This window comes from Pongo pygmaeus, chromosome 16 (genome assembly GCF_028885625.2).
Source record: "Pongo pygmaeus isolate AG05252 chromosome 16, NHGRI_mPonPyg2-v2.0_pri, whole genome shotgun sequence".
NCBI lineage: Eukaryota > Metazoa > Chordata > Mammalia > Primates > Hominidae > Pongo > Pongo pygmaeus.
Window position 1 is genome coordinate 88508291 of NC_072389.2, and position 15102 is coordinate 88523392.

A 15102-nucleotide genomic window follows, 5' to 3' on the forward strand; every position below is an offset into this window, starting at 1 on the left:
CCTAATAAACACTAGGGAGGGAAATATCCTAATTACTCAAATAAGGTTTTTCTTTAAGAAAAACAGCCTAAGTGTTAAAAGCTAGAAGCGATCTTGAAGATAATCTAGTTTAGAACTTTTTTTAAGCCACTGGGAAACTGACAAAATCCAGGGAAGATCTTCACGACATGAGTAAAAAATGTCTAACTCACTCCATCTCCACCTAGGATGTCAACCTGCCATCATATAATGACAATTTGAAACTTCAAGTCTGTTTGTATTTTACCAAAAAAATTACAAATACAATTTTGTTAGTATTTTATAGCTACAGCAATAAAATGTACTCCATGCAATGTTATTTAATGCTTTATCTTTAAACTTTAGGATATATGACAAATCCCGGTTAGGATAAATAAAAGTATCCCTGGGAATCCACAGTCTTCTCATAAAAAATTAAAAGTGGCTGTTCTATTTCTATCATAAGAAGTATTAGTAATCATTGCTCTAGTCCAAATCATTTGGGAAAACAAGCCCAGCAAGGTTACATAACTGGCCTGAGGCCATATAACTAGTGAGTGGCAAAACTATGGCCAGAATTTTGGTATACTCATGCTTTCCAGTCAGGCAGGGGACTCAATCAGATTTCAATTAATAAAAGAAAAACAATTACTATATGTTTCAATTCAAAAAGCCCCATCAAAGTGGCTGGCTGCATTCCAATTCCTTCAATGTTACACTCAAAATCCTTCTGGTGGACTATCTTTCTCTTTAATGTAAAGAAAACAGAACCTTAATGGAGGCACCTCAGGCATCACCAGGTGAATGGAAGGCGAATGCAGCTGAGTGTGGACTGGCTATTCAAAAGCCATTCACAACCCCAATATCTTTTGCCTTAACTACAGAGGCTGGAAGAGTAAAACACTCAATCCCAGGCCTCCCCGGCAGCTAGGAGTAGACATACGACAAAATTACAAAAATGAGAATATATACAGAAGTCACTAGAGAGGCATTTCTTTCCAAATAAAAACATTAATCCTGTTAGAAGGTCTTGACCCTTGTGCTCTCTTCCTGCGAGGAATGTGGGTATGCTTCTCAGAGATATAAGGCCATCTTGCTTCTATGGGGACAAAAGCCACATGCTGAGCCAGTGGCTCCCTGATGACACCGAAGAGTCATGACACCAGCCCTGGACTGTCCACCCTTGGGCTTTCTACTGAGTGAAGTTTAAGACTATGCAGTTGGTTTTCTGGTTACTTGCAGCTAAATACAATCCTAACTCTTATAGGAAATAAATCTGGCTTTTCCTCTTCTATCCAAACAAAGTGGTTGTCAATCTGGCTTAGTCTTATATAAGTTAATTTGGTAAACAAAGATTTAGTCACCTTCATCCTTACCCCATGTTATGCTACCATCTCACTTTTTTAAAAGGTCAATAAAAGAAGTCAAGGTATACCTCTTCTCCAAGAATAAATGAAAAATTTTAGCTTATAGTAAGTTTGTCTCCCTGTACCATATGGCAGAGCTGAGGCTGCCTTGGGAAGCAGAAGAGAGAGAAGTCGTTTCTCTCCTTATACACCACTTAACCTCAGTCCTGGACAGTATCTAGAAATTCAGCAACAGAAAGAAAAAAGAAAACCAGAAACTAATGTATCCCTCATTCTCATCATGTACTAGGGAAACAACACAAACACCATGCCTTAATTACAGAAGATCGTATAAAAACCATTCACTCAGCAGAATACCTTTTCTTTCCCTTGAGCATCATGCTGGAGATCTTATACTTCATGTTCCATTTAATTTGAGCAATACAGTAATCTCAACGAAGGCTTATGAACAAAAGTAGGGTGTGTTCCATTCTTCCAATGTCCTTTCTGATAAAGTTGGCTGTGGCAGCTTAATAAGGTGTATCAATTGTTAAGGTTAAATGGCATTTTCCAAAGGGATGGAAGAAAATAGGTAACACTGATGAGAAGCTAAGCATTCTATAAATTTCATGCCAAAAAATTAAATAAAGAAAAGAATATATCTCTGTAGGTGAACGGCAACATGCTTTGGCAAATTTCTTGGATTCAAGTCTATAAAATCCAGACAAACCATTAGCTATTCTGGACCAACAGACTAGACCTTTTTTAAAAAAGTTAAACCTTTTTCTAAAAAGCGGAGAATTCCCAAACCAAGCAATCACTCAATAAATAGCTCTATAGCTGACAATGACCCTAAGGTTCAGAATCTAACAGTACAACGGGATACAGTATTCTATAATATACTCTGGATGCAAGAGAAATTTCTTAATCTGAGTCTTTAAGGTTGCACTAAGAAACTAAAAAAGTGAATTCTGCAAATGAGGGGCAGAAGTCAAACAAGTGATAACACTAAGGAGATGAAGAATAATATTTACAGATATAAACTGACAATCAACTAATCTTAGCAAAGCAATACTCAAAGGATAAAAGCATGGGAAAAAAGCAATGAGTTTAAATAGACCTTTACATCAGAATAGTTTCCAACAATTTAGAATCTAATCTGTAGAACCAGAAATGCCTTAGTCATCTAGATTGACTTTATGTGGGCATGAATTTCCCCTCTCACTCTGAAATAAATGGAACTCCAGCTTAGGCTAGAGCATTTACAAGTTACTTAAGCAATACATTTTAAAAACAGAACTACTATAATTCACAGCAAGTAACTGATCTCCATGTTAGTTGCTCAAACGCACAAATGCACTAAGTTAAAGATACCAGAAAAAAAAAAAACTATCAATCTAAAGAATAAAGTTATTCCCTTCAAAAATTTCACTAAATTTTCAGTGACATGTTAGATAATCTCCTAGAATGGAGTAAGGATACAATAAACAGCATCACCCTATCTAGCACATTTCCTGGAGGTACCTCCTCTAGATATTCCAATTCTCTTCCCATCAGAAGATACAGTTTTCCAGAGCACGGTATGCCACGTGGGGGACTTGGAGGAGGTCATCTGGTGGAGCTGAGAAGCCTCATGGTACCTGGGCAAAGAAAAATGATTGAAGACAAGTTAGGAGGCATTTGGAAGCATTAATTGGTATTTGTAAAGTTATTTCTATTCATCAGTAAGATATGGTATAGCAACATTTCATGTAAACCTGAAATATGAACATTTGAAATGGTGTGATAAAATATGTCTCACTTTATGAATAAAATTTGAAATACTGAAACTGCTCAAATACTAAAAAATTGTCTAGATTCTCATTTAATCATAAGCTTTATGGCTAAGTAACATAAATTCTGTTGTGACCTGGTATTGTCACTTTGGCTGATTCCCACAGCCCCTGGTTATTTATGTGAACCATGTCATACACCAGTTCTGGTGACTACTGTGCTATTACTTGAACACTCATTATTACTATGATCATTTAAAGTTGTTTTACTCTTATTATAATGTTCTTCAAGTATTCAACAAGGGCTGGTGCTAGTGCCAAGTAACACATAAAAATAACTTTGGAAGGGTAGTTAGAGATGATAAAAATGACAAAAAAAAGGCCAAACTGCTATTATATGCTATATTGTTCATATGGAAGAGCATGCTGTGATATATTAGGAACACTAATGAGAGGACAGAGTACATTTACAGCAAAAATATACAAGTAAAAGTATATTAGATTTATTAGCTCCCCATACATCATATTTATTCTTATGGAAATATTGTCTCAAATGATTCAAATTTTGCATTGTGTGAAGTCTTCAGAAATATATCCACCATATAAATGCAAGTATCCAGAAAGCATTTCAATTAACCAACCAGCCTATCTTTGGTGCTCTTAGGCCTGGGGTGCTGCCCTAATGCTATGAAGAGAAAAAATGGCTGAGATACAACATAAACAAAGATGATTAACATCACAAGCATAGGGTGACCAACAAAAAGGTAGTACAGGCAAGTAAATTCATAAAGGTTCAGAGGAAGGAGAGGCCCCTGTGCTAGGGTAGACTCTAGAAACTTCATGAAAATGATGACCTTTCAGGCACATGTTACATCTAAATGTGTTCTGATACAATGACAACTCTCAAAGTAGCTCTAACGATGGGATGGAGAGATAGAAAAATTATAAGCACTGAATAGAAAGAAATGGAATTATCTACACAATATGACCATCCACTTAAAACAAGCTACAGATAAATCATAATTAGTAAGACAGCTTAGCAAGGTGGCAAAAATGCAAGATCAATATACAAAGGTAATTACACTTCTATAATTAGTAATAGAAAATGCATAAATAAATAGCAATAAATAGAAAATATGTATATTTAAAACGATTTTTAGAATAGCAACAAAATATAAGATAGTGGGTAATAAATCTAACAACAATGATCAAAACTCTTTATAAATAAAACTATAAAACTTCATGAAAGACATTTAAAATGACCTAAATCGATAAATAAACCTAATACATTCATGGATGGAAAGATGCTGTATTATAAAATGTTGATTCACGCCAAATAGGTGTATGGACATAAAGTAATTCCAATCGAAGCCTCAACAGGGCTTTTCATAGAAGCTGACAAGCTGACCATAAACTTGATATATAGGAGCAAATAGGAACAAACGAGACACTAACAAAGAAAAACACAGTAAAGGGATTTGGTCTTTTTGATGTCAAAACATTGAAAAATGAAGACAGCACTGAACAGAGACAGTTAGAGACAAACAGAAAAAATAAAATTAGTCCAGAAACAGATCTATGTACATAGGTAATAATCTGATTTCTGACAGAGTGGACAAAGCAAATTAGTGGATAAAGATGGACTATTCACTAATGTTGGAACAGCTGGACAGTTATATGAGGAAAAAATGAACTTGGATCCCTTCTTCACAAACATTCAATCAAATATTTATACATGAAAGGTAAAATATTAAACTTTAGAAGGAAACATGAGGGAAAGTTTTGTGACTTCAATATAGACTTAGTTTCAATTTTCTTAAGATAAAAAAAGCAAAATCCATAAAATAATGATAATTCGACTATATTTAAATTAAGAACTTCTGCCTATTAAAAGGTACCAAATGGAAAGTAAAAATAAGTTTTACACTGGAGAAGAAATTTGCAAAATTCAAAACTGACAAGGAATTAGTATCCAGAATATACAAAGGACATCTGAAAAGCAGTATTTAAAACAATAAAGAAGCATAACAGAAAAACAGGGAAATGACTCCAAGAACTATTAATATCTTCACACGAGAACACAAGATTGATCAATAAATGTATTAAAAGAATAATAAGAAAAATGTAAACTAAAACTGCAAAACACCATATCATACCCATCAGACTGGCACAAATCAAAAGCCTAACAAAATCAAATTTTGGTGAGCATGTGGAACAACTGTAACTGTTAAACACTCCTATTGGGAGTGTAAATTACAACTACTTTGGAAAATAAATTGGAATTATCTTGTTAACCAGAAGATTACCAAGGCAACTCCACTATAGGTATATTCCCTAGAATTTCTTGTAAATGTGCATAAGGAGATATATACAAAAATAATCAAGGTAGCATTGCTTAGATTTGGAAAAAAAAACACGAAAACAGCAAATATATAGTGACCAAAAAATTGTATAAATAAAATGTACATTTAAGTAAAGGAATCCTATGTCACACTGAACAATAAATGAGCTACGGGAGTAGGCATTAACATAGATTAATCTCACAATGTTAAGTTAAAAAAAGGCAAGTTGTAGAATAACTACAGTAAAATTCCATTTATACAAAGTTTCAAAAGCATGCAAATGTGACAATATTCTTTAGAAATACATACACAGGTTGTAAAACTACAAAGAAAAGCAAGAGAAGGATGTGGCAGACAGACTAAAGGTGCCCCTCCCATGATGCCTGCTTCCCAGTGTTCACACCTTTGTTTAGAAACCTCCTTCCCGAGTGTGAGTGGGACCTGTGACTTGCTGCTTCTAACAAACAGAATACGGCAAAGGTGATGAGATGTCACACTGTGATTCTATACCATCATACAGGACTCTGTCTTGCAAGGAGACTCCTTCTACTCTCTTGTATGGCTTGATGAAGACAGCCTCCAAGTTGGGAAGGTCCACATGACAAGAAACTGTAGGTGGCCTCCAGCAGCTGAGGGCAGCCAATGGCCAGAAAAAATCTGGGACCCTCAGTACTACAGGTTCAAATATATGAATTCTGACAACAACCTTTATGAGCTTGGAAGCAGGTTCTTCATCAGTCAGTCCTCCAGATGAGAACGCACCCTGGCCAACATTCTGACTGTGGCTTTGTGAGACGCTAAGGAGAAGATGCGGCTAAGCCATGTCTGGTTTTCTAACCCACAGAAACTGTGAGATGACAAAATGTGTAATGTTTCAAGCTGCTACATTTGTTGTAATCTGTAATATGCAGTAACAGAAAACTAACACAAAGGATGAACACAAATTCTGGGTAGAGGTTACTTTGAGGGTAGGTCTGAAATATTTCAGGTTTTTTTTTAAGCAGTTGGAATTAGGTTTTATGTTGCTCTGATTACTGAAATAAGAAGCCATTTGAGCTGTCAATGTATTGTATCATTCCTGCTTAAGACATGAGACACATAAGCAACTGATTTCAACTTGTAGCAAAGACACATTATGCAGAGATAAACTGGATTGTTCATGGAATCTGTAATGCCAAATAAATCAGTGTTTCACTAAATAACAATTTCTTGCTCATTTACCTTCACAAAAAAGAAAAAAATTAACTGATACTTGACCCTTACTGATAAACAGCAAACTATTATGTCCAAGCCAAGATAATCATAGATGAGTTTTCATATATATTATATCACTTTCAGACTCCCATAAAATATAACCCTATACACACCAAGTGCTGTGATCTTTCTTGCTAAATTAGAACATGCCATAGCTCAACAAGGACTGCTTCACTGCCACGCAGCACTGCACTCTCCAAGGATTAAACTGCTAAAACTCATGGAATAAGCATTCAAGGCAAAGAAAAACTGATGGCAGAGACTTACTTCAACTGCTACCTCCTTCTCTCTCACTTGTAGCCAAGTACCACAGCTTCCCTGGTTTATCTACAGACAGGCTGCTTCCTGCACAGAGAGGAGCATGTGTTTTTGTGCTCATGACGCTCCACCGTGCCAGCTGACAATTTCCTAGCTTACTGCTTTGTGCTGATCCAGACTGGCTACTTGGACCTCTGGCACTGTCTTCATCCTATGACTTCTATTATGTAATTATGATATAATTACAATGTATATATCTCGCTCACTTCCAAAAATGTTCTGAGACATCTCTAGCCTGTGATCTCTGTTTTGCCCCTTGGCTCAGGCATGTTTAGCTGCTGCCTGTTCACCTACTTACAGAGCCTCCTGTCCAGACTCAGGGTCTGTGTGCCATGCAACTCCTGCCTATCCCCTGCTCACTGCCCACACCTTTGGCCTAAGCCAGCTAGTTTTTGGATCTTCCTGTTTCTCAAAGATCAGCCATTGCCCTGGCTCCAGCATGACATCTGCTCTTATCAGTTCTTTTCTCTAACCACAAGGTGACTCTTGCCTAGAAGAGAAAAGCCTTATAATTAAATAAGGCCTAAAAATTTGGTCCACATATTGATTTGGTTTCCTAAATGCTACTAATTGAGACATATATGACAAACGTTATCAAAGCAACACAAAAGGAGATACACAGTCACTCAACTGTGCCTTTCCAGAGACAAGCTAAATCTACCAATAAGATAATCACCAGTCCCAACAAAATGTGAAAAGATATCAGACCCTCGAGAAACAATATATAAATATTTTACTTTCAATCCTTACCCTTCGTAAAAACTCAAGAAGACTGTATTTGGGCCCCAAGACAAAAATTTTCTTCCCTCTTCGAGCCACACCACTGAACACCCGAGCAAATGCAATAAAAGACTCTTGGTTGTTTTCTTCCTGGAGCACAGGTTTAGGGGTCATACTTTCCACCTGTTGCTTGTCACCTGACAGAAACAAAAAGATAATTAGTGCCAAGAATGCCCTCTTAATTCAAGAACTGTCTGGAAACACAGAAGGAAGAGCGAATATGATATATTTGGTCTAGTTTCAGAAAAAAAAAGAAAACAAAACACCAAGAATGAAAAGAATATTGATAAAAATATGATTAAAGCTTAAAAAGCTCAAGAACTAAAGGATGAGTGTCTCAAGTTAAGCAAAAACGCAAACACTTTGCAACAGAGCCTACTTAGGAAAGCTATACCTCTTGGCTCCTCTCCTTTTGGACATGTTTCAAGAGCACTCCCATCTTGGGTGGGCTCCAAGGGTGCCTGTCCCTGCGCTGCTGCAAGCTTCTCTGCATGCCTTTGTCTTGCACGTTCACGTCTCTGAGCAATTTCTTCTTGAGTGAGAGGCCTACAGGATATCACAAATATGTTGTCATCTCTCAGTTTATCCAAGTAGGGAAACAGCAAGTATTGACGTGGCTGGGTAAGATGAAGATTGGTCCCAGCTCCATTCCAGGCAGTTTTCTCCAAGTCCTCTCCCTGTCTGTAGCAATAGGAGAGGGCCTATCAGCCTCTCTCTAATAATGCTGTGTCCCAACTATTCTGAACTTATGAACTGACATGCAAGAGCCCAAGCCCCCATCTGGAGCAATGTACTATAGTATGGAACCTTTCTCAGATACCTATATTCCTTCTGGAAACGGCAAAGAACAGCAAGAAGGAAGGGAAAGAGTGACAGATATCAGGGTTTGGAACAACCCTGGAAGGGAAACAAGCATAAGGCCTCAATAACGGGTTCAAGAGGAAGGGTTCAAGGTCAGGATGAGTACTGGCAATTCATCAGGACTAGAAGGTCAAACTGAAATGATCAGCCCTTGTTAGACCCAAGAAGCACCATCGCAGAAAAGGCAGTGCGTGGGTGCGTATGTGTGGTTTTCCCTGGAGGTAAGAATGAGAAGGGGTGGGGGAGGTAATTAAGTTCTTTTTCCTAAAGAACTACCCTCATGTCTGTCAGGACACAGAGAAGGTATTTAGAGTTTTAATACTAAAAAGATGTTGACAAAAGGGGAGCACTAAGTCGAATACAAATTCTGTTTGGCAGTTTGGGTTTGGAAGGTAGAAACCAGGCAGGTAGACTGTTTCCTAGGACTTGGCTCCCTTCCCACGTAGGGGTCCTTATGAACCTACCTGCATGCTCAACCCCAACACATGAACAAGACCAATCCCTGCCCAAGGCTGATAGAATAACAGCATCCTTTGCCCTATACTCCGGGACTGAGCATCAAAGCACTCAGGCTAGTCCTCTGGTCCTAACTTTATGCTCCAGCTCTGGAAGCTGGACAACTCTTCCTGGTCCCAACACTTTGTGCCTCTCTCCTGTGTTGTCCATCACCTTTAACATTATGATTCCTGCTTTATTTCCCAATCTCAGACTTCACACCTAACTGATAACCTTCATCCCCACCTTGCCATGCCATATTCCCCTCCTCTCTCTGTAAGCACTGGAAGCCATGCAGGTAGCCATTCTGCCTACTTGTCTTGTGCCTACTGGCCACAGACCCTTAGGGCTCCTGATGCAAAGTGGCCTAACTCCTTCTACCTTTCTGTTTCATGTAAGCTAACCTGGAAGGTAACCGCTTAAATCATTGACTGTCCACTGCTATATTCTTCAGATATCTGCCTGCTAGACAAGACTTCTCTAGTCCTAGTGTCCAGGACTAGACACTACTTCTGCCTTCCTTAGCACCTGTCCCTCAAAAGCAATGAGTTTAGTTCCAAGAGTAGGCCCTTCCACTCACACCCACTCTGCTGCAGGTCACTAGGCTGTGCAATAGAATACAAAAATATGAGAAACAATCCTTGAGCCTAGCTTGGTCAGGTGTCTCATCAGGCAATCAAAATTGCTGGCACTAGGGGGCCACACTACCACCGCAAGAGACAAGCTCCTCATTATAGGAAGCTCTAAATGTCAGGACTTTCAAATACAGAATGAACTCTGCTTCCTCACAATTTCTAGCCATGGCCGCAGTTCTCTCCTCCGGAGCAACATCTAACAAACCTACTTCCCTCCCCTTTCCTTTGAATCACCAGCATTCATGCCTTCCCCGCCTCCCTTCTTTTCCCCAGGCTGAGCACTCTAGCTGTTCCTTCAACCAATCCTTTGACAACTTTGTTTCTAGACTTTTGCTAAAAACTTATATGAATATCTGAAAAGTGTGAATTAAAATATAAATGCAGAATACATTTTTATTATTAGAGTAGGAAGGAAAAAATACCAGAGGTACCTGCTAGCATCTAAAGAGAAACGGTCTCTTCCAACGGGTTTATCACGATGATCCAGAGACTGTGTTAATCACTTTACATATATTATAGCACATAATTTATCACAACAATTAAATGAAGTAGATATCATACTCCTATTTTACATATAAGAAAAGGGAGACTTTGAAAACTTAAGTAACTAGACCCAACATCACACAGATATTAAATGGAGGAGCCATAATTCAAATCCAGATCTGTATGGCTCTAAAGTCTATGCTCATTATCACCAGGTTATGTCTTTCCTCCAGGAGGAATTAAAGATGATAACATCATCTTACGTAAATGTGATTTCACTTTAGTTTTAGTGAAAAAAGAAGTGTATTTGTTCATCTTGCAGATTAAATCCTCATCTGCCTAAGTTCATGAAGTGATCTGGAATAATCAGCATGTACAGTCATTAAGCAAGCATCAACTGTATAGATGCTTGCTGTCTATCTATGTATCTATCCATCCATCCAGTTAACAACTACTGTGTGCCACGCATTGCTGTGGGCACTGGGAATGATGGTAGAGGGGAACAAAGCAGATAGTAATCAGCAAGGATGTGTAAAAAGTACCCACTGTGTATCCAGTATTTGTTGAGAACAAATAAATTTAATTACAAGAAAATGGGGCCCTACTAGTGAGGAAACAGCTGTGAGCATTAAGTTACTTAGGCCACAGTTAAACTAACCATGGATGTTACTTCCTGAAGGGACAATAGTCACTAATACTGAGATGAAGGAGACCAGAGGTGAGAATGTTGACCGAAGATTCAAATGTCAGGTTGGAAGATGAATTTGAAGAAGCAAAGAAAAGAGGCAAGAACATAAGAACAAAGGAGAAAGTCCTGTAACAGTCCCACACTTCATTTACAACCACAGCGGCATTGTTGAGCAGTGAGTAAAGGTCAGTGTCTTCATTAAGTTAGGGAAAAATTTTTTAGGGTTTGTGGGTGCCGAATCCTGTTTCCTGCCTTACTTTTCTCCCTGGCACATATCACTAATACATTGTACTCTATACTAAAGGAAAATAATACTCTGCTATTCCTGGCTTGTATATCTAATACAATGGAGATGAAAATGCTATCAAACCAACTTTCAATGATACATTTCCCCACATTTTACAAATAAAACTTAAATGAAAAAAAATCAGCTAGAAGATAGAAAAGAACAAACTAATGATGATGACCTTACCCAGGTATACCTGAAAACACTATATTATTACGTAACAATTGTTGAACCTGATATACTGGTTAAAAACCAATGACAAAAATAAAATCAGTAAAGAAACTTCATGGAATAGAATGGATTGCACTATCAGAAATATACTAAAATCCGAAAAGCATATGATGAATTATTAAGAAAAACATTCACAGAAAATGTAATTAATAGGAGAGGCATACTGATACTATCATTCATCAGCAAAAAAATGAAGGATGGGTAGAGGTAGGAATTTTAAATGATATAAATACATGTATTTCAAATCTTAACAGCAAGTTTTCCAATTCTCTGATATTCCCTATGATTCTACCAGAATCTCTCAGATACTCTCAATGGCCAAAAAATATCCAATATCCTAAAACTGTGACTACAAGAAATTGTTACTACATGTAGCACTGAAATATTATCTGGGAGTAGCCTAGATACATAATTAGACATGCATTCCTTCCATTATTCACTCATTTACTTACTCATTTAGCCACTCATTCAACCATTCACTGACCTGTTATTCCCCCATTCGGATATTCACTCATTCATTCTTCATTTACTCACCCATCTATTCCTTTACTTATCCCCAGGGCAAAAATTATTGAATACACCTATGTCCAAATCACTAGGGAAGTACTAAAAAACAACACATAACCTTTCTCCTGAAGGACAAACAGAATTTTATCAGAGAAAAAGAAGCCTTCTCAGATGGAGGAACAGCACAAGTAAAGATATGACATTTGTTCGACACTAGTATATTAGAGAAACAGAAATAAAAATCTAGTCAAAACATGGTTTGGGGTCAGGTCATGGTGGTTCTGAAATGCCACTAAGACATGTCAAGTTTATTTCACAGGCTGATGATCTGACCTTCAGTCACTCACATATTATTTTCATGATTTCTGCTATATCTGCATATGATTTATTTAATACTTATTTAAATGCACAAACACTTTTAACTCAATAAAACTTCAAAATCTCATCACTGTAAAAGCTTTATCACTTGACATACACAGGCAATACACACAAATACACATTAAAATAAATATGACAACTAATTAAATTAAAACTTATTTCCCTAAGTACCACTGAAATCATCGCCAACCCTTTACACTTGAATCAAAACTGCTCAAGGCAGTGAGAATCATTAAGGGTTTTTGAGCAAGAGACATATCTTCATAGCTGAGTCTTATAAACATCACTCTAAAGAAAGAATGGCAAGTGGATCAGTGGAACTTTTAAAGATGGGGCAGGAGAACCAGCTAGCAGGTTGCTGCAACAATATCCACAAGAGATGATCAGAATCTAAACTAGTGGGGAAAGCAGCAGAGACAGAAGGAGGGGAACACACATAAAAAACAGGAAATGTAGAAGAGACAGATTCCCCAAGACTCTGGAACTTGAGAAATATCCCTCTCCTACACCCACCACACCCGTGCACACATAATACACGCAGGGAAGCAGAGATCCTCATACATTCATAATTACTGAGGTAGAATTAGATGAGACAAGGCAGGCTTAGATTAGAACTCGCCTGACATGTTCAATAAAAGTTAACTGTTGCTACTACTACTAACACCACTCTTCAAACTTACATCACTTCAATTCAATATCCCAGAGCTGATTTCAACAGCTTTCTCCTACAGAGGTATCACAAAAGGATATACTACTGTACAAATTGTATGTTACCCTGGGGGTTGGCTTGATATGAATTCTGGGTTGAGGAGGAAAAGCATTATCCGTGTCCCCCCTACCCACAGCCCAACTGCATCCCACCAAACATGCACCATATTCCTAGCCCAGCCCAACTTTCCCCTTTCCCTTACCTTGGCTTATTCTGAGGCAAGGCCTTAGCATCAACCGCAAACATTTTGGAAACAAATATAATAACTGGAGCAGTGTCCTCACTTCCACATTTCATAAAAGCTAAACAAATAGGAAGTAAAAATGTCACTATTTTTCCCATTATTAAAAAAAACAGATTTTTCTGGAAAACAATTAAAATGTTTAGAACATGGCATCATCGAAATACACCAGAAGTCCATAACTTTTTCCAACTATGATAAAAATTTTAATTAGAAAGGGGTAAGATTGCTAGGAAAGAACAGCAGAGCAAGAGCAAACAGAGTTGGCAGAAATAAGGAAAGAAAAGCAAGCAAATTTGACGGGGTGAGGGATCTCACAGGAAAGCTAAAGCTATGCAATGAGGTTAACCAACTACCATAAGCACTAATACATTTTTCACTATCAAGTACAGAAAAGACCGAATTGAGGAATGTTACCAAAGGCCAACAATCAACAAGGTAGCTTGTTATCAAGATATATAAAAATTAATAGCTTTTCCAACCCCCCACAATAACAAGTTAGAAAATAAAATGGACAAAAATACTGTATTATGATATTAACAAATTCTTAGAAATAAATTAAAATTCAATACTATTAAAATGCCAATTATCCCTAAATACATAAATTTTAACACAATTTCATATTAACATATGAACATTTTCCTTAACCTATATTGGAGGTAAAAAACCACTGATTAATGAAATTTTTTAAAACAACTCCATCACCTCACATTAAAATAATTTGTATACAAAGAATTCAACAGTAAAATTTAAAGAAGAAAAAAGAAAACCACAGGAAGCAAGAATCAAACATCTATCAGAAGTCTTGCCAGTGGAAGCTTTGAATGAGGAACAGAATGACATGCCCTGACTTATATTTTAAGAAGATCACTCTATTTTGTCTGCAATAATGATAAAACACTAACCGGAATCAAGAAGCAGGGATACTGGCTGTTTTTTGTTGTTGTTGTCGCTGTTTGTTTGTTTTTTGAGACAGTCTCACTCTGTCACCCAGGCTGGAGTGCAATGGCGTGATCTGGGCTCACTGCAACCTCCACCTCCCAGATTCAAGTGATTCTCCTGCCTCAGCCACCGGAGTAGCTGGGACTACAAGCGCATACCACCACACCCAGCTAATTTTTGTATTTTTAGTAGAGTCGGGGTATCACCATGTTGGCCAGGATGGTCTCGAGCTCTTGACCTCATGATCCACTGGCCTCAGCCTCCCAAAGTGCTGGCATTACAGGTATGGACCACTGTACCCAGCCTGGCCGGGATACTAGCTGTTAAACAATTAAAATAACCAGGTGAGAGATGGTGGTTTCTTGGCCCAAGGAGGCAGAAGTGAAAATATTGGGAAATAGTTGAATTCTGTATTTAAGAGGAAGAATAAAAAGGATTTGGTGATGAACTGGATGTTGGAGTGTGAGATAAATATAAGGGCCATAGATGACTCCAAGGTTTTTGGACTGAGTAAATGAAAAGATTGAGGTGCCCCTAACTGAGATGGAAATGACTAGGTGAGCAGGCTTGGGGATAAGATAAAAAGCCCAGTTTGGGATATGTTCAGTTGAGATGCTTCTTAGACAACACAGTGTAGAGGGAGTTCTAGATATCAGTCCAGAGTCCAGAAAACAGACAAGCTCTCAAGATACAAAATTGTGGGAATTATGAGTATGTAGTTGTCATTTAAAGTCTTGAGATTGGATGAGATTATCAAAAGAGGGACTACAGGTAAAATAGATGAGGATCAAAGACTTGAACCTTGCTTGGGGCACCCCAAAGTTAAAAAGCCAGGGA

General features: G+C 37.7%; 1 protein-coding gene across 1 annotated transcript in view; it reads right to left on the bottom strand.

Moving 5' to 3' along the window:
- LOC129014352 (uncharacterized) overlaps positions 1 to 15102 on the bottom strand; it is a gene marked incomplete at its 5' end in the record, with an annotated part of 119829 nt that overhangs the window by 75579 nt on the left and 29148 nt on the right. The window contains 3 exon segments of the mRNA XM_054451678.2: positions 7780 to 7946; positions 8204 to 8355; positions 13285 to 13384. Coding sequence (XP_054307653.1) covers positions 7780 to 7946; positions 8204 to 8355; positions 13285 to 13384 — 419 coding nt within the window.